Below are 1,846 nucleotides of genomic sequence, written 5' to 3' on the forward strand. Positions count from 1 at the left end.
CGGTGGTGCGTGAGGTGCCGCGGAGGGGGCAGGGTGCGGCGCAGGCGTACACCGTCGCAACGGCAGCGGCGGCAGAAGGAACGAGCAGCGAGGGCTGGGCGCCCATCCGCATCGAGGTGTCCACGGAGGACCTGGAGGAGAAAACACAGAAGTTGGGGATGAAGAGGTACTGCGCTGCTGATGGGGTCCAGTGCATGAACTACTTGGGGGAAACGATAACTTGCAAAGCCGATCATGTACTGACGGAGCAAAAGAAGGAGTTGTATACGACGAAGATTATTCCCGGGGCCGTCAAGCTGCACGCGGAGCGACTTCTCGTGCAGCCAGTGGCTGAGAAAATTGAATTGCCACGGAATCTCGATGTTGCGTGTCAGCACTTTACAATTCCAATTGAGCACAAGAGGAGCGGGGGTGTGGCTGGTGCCGACATGGTCCTCTACGCTGCTGCCGGGCCAATCGGCCATGACATTCCGGCGTGGGCCGCCACGTGCGCCACGTTGGAGGACTTCCGCCCTTCCGTCGGCGCCATGAACTTCAACCCGGCGTACATGACCGAGTCGGCGTGGAGCGTCCGCGTCGCCGCACACGGGCTGGCGCATGCCCTCGGGTTCAGCCACGAGGCAATGGGGCCTAAGAGCCTGGTGAAGTCAGAGCCCAATGTGCGTGGAGAAAACCGCAAGATAGTGACGGGGGACACGGTCAAAGCGAAGGCGGTAGCGCACTTCAACTGCGAGTCGCTCAAGGGCATGGAGCTGGAGAAGGACACTGTGGGTGTGCAAGCGAAGTTGCCTCATTGGGAGGGACGCAACGCCCGGGACGAGCTGATGGCTCCCACGGTCGGCGCCGGCTACTACACGGCACTGACGCTGGCGGTGTTTGAGGACCTTGGCTACTACCGCGCAAATTGGGGCATGGCGGAGCCGATGCGCTGGGGCAACAACTCCGGCTGCGGCTTCCTGCAGACGAAGTGCAACGACACCGAGCGCCTTGCCACCACGTACCCTCATATGTTCTGTGATGACACCGACAAGGCGACGCTTCGCTGCTCCTCTGACCGCCGTCACGTCGGGACGTGCACAACAGGCATCGTTGATCAGAGCGGGAACCTGCACTTCAAGGACGTGTGCCCTGTTGTTTCGACGTATTTTTATGATTCAAATTCCGGGAGAAGGTCCAACGCGTGCGCGGACGCAGCTGCGGCGACTCTCCCTGGGTCGCTGACTGGCACTAACTCGTGGTGCCTGGATGCGGAAGAACTGCAGGTGAAGACTAACGCCGGTGGTACGAAAATCGAGGGTGTGTGCGCGCAGGTGCTGTGCGAGGGCGGCGCAGTGAAGGTGAAGTACCTCGGCGCCAAGGAGCCTGTGCTGTGCCCTGAGGGAAAGGAAGTCACGGTGGTGGCAAATGATCATCTGCAGGAGGGGAAGCTCAAGTGCCCGAAGTACGAGGAGGTGTGCACCATCGCCGCCAACGGCAGCAGCCTCGTCATTCCGCGCGTTGAGGAGGAGGGGGCTAACGGAGACGCCGAGGGGAATCAAAGGGAAGACGAAGCGGAGCAGGAGGAAGAGAATGAGGAAGAGGCGGCTGGGGATGCTCCGGCACTTGAGCCACAGCGTGCAGAGTTGCCTTCTGGAACTGCGGGCGGCGATCCTTCCAATCCGAAGGCTGCAGCGGAGGTTGAGACAGGCACATTGCCGGCTGCGGAGACGCAGGGGCGCGCAAAGGGGCCTGACGGTGGCGTTCACTCCGCTGCAGCCTCGCTGCCCTCCGCTCGCCGTTCGCCCCCTCACCGGACGAGGCCGTTGCCGCAAAAGAGAGCGACGCGGAGGCGGCGGCGAGGGCAGCT

At 62.4% G+C, this 1,846-nt stretch overlaps 1 protein-coding gene across 1 annotated transcript; it reads left to right on the plus strand.

The window, feature by feature from the left end:
* Positions 1-158: 158 nt before the first annotated feature.
* Tco025E_08648 (surface protease GP63) lies at positions 159-1,844 on the plus strand (the record flags this gene model as incomplete). Its single annotated transcript, XM_029375491.1, has 1 exon — positions 159-1,844. A coding segment is annotated over one exon (1,686 nt), but the record flags the coding sequence as incomplete, so codon positions are not given.
* Between the last annotated feature and the right edge of the window lie 2 nt (positions 1,845-1,846).

The sequence above is a fragment of the Trypanosoma conorhini genome (genome assembly GCF_003719485.1).
Source record: "Trypanosoma conorhini strain 025E chromosome Unknown Tco_14.4_contig_00835, whole genome shotgun sequence".
Lineage (NCBI taxonomy): Eukaryota > Euglenozoa > Kinetoplastea > Trypanosomatida > Trypanosomatidae > Trypanosoma > Trypanosoma conorhini.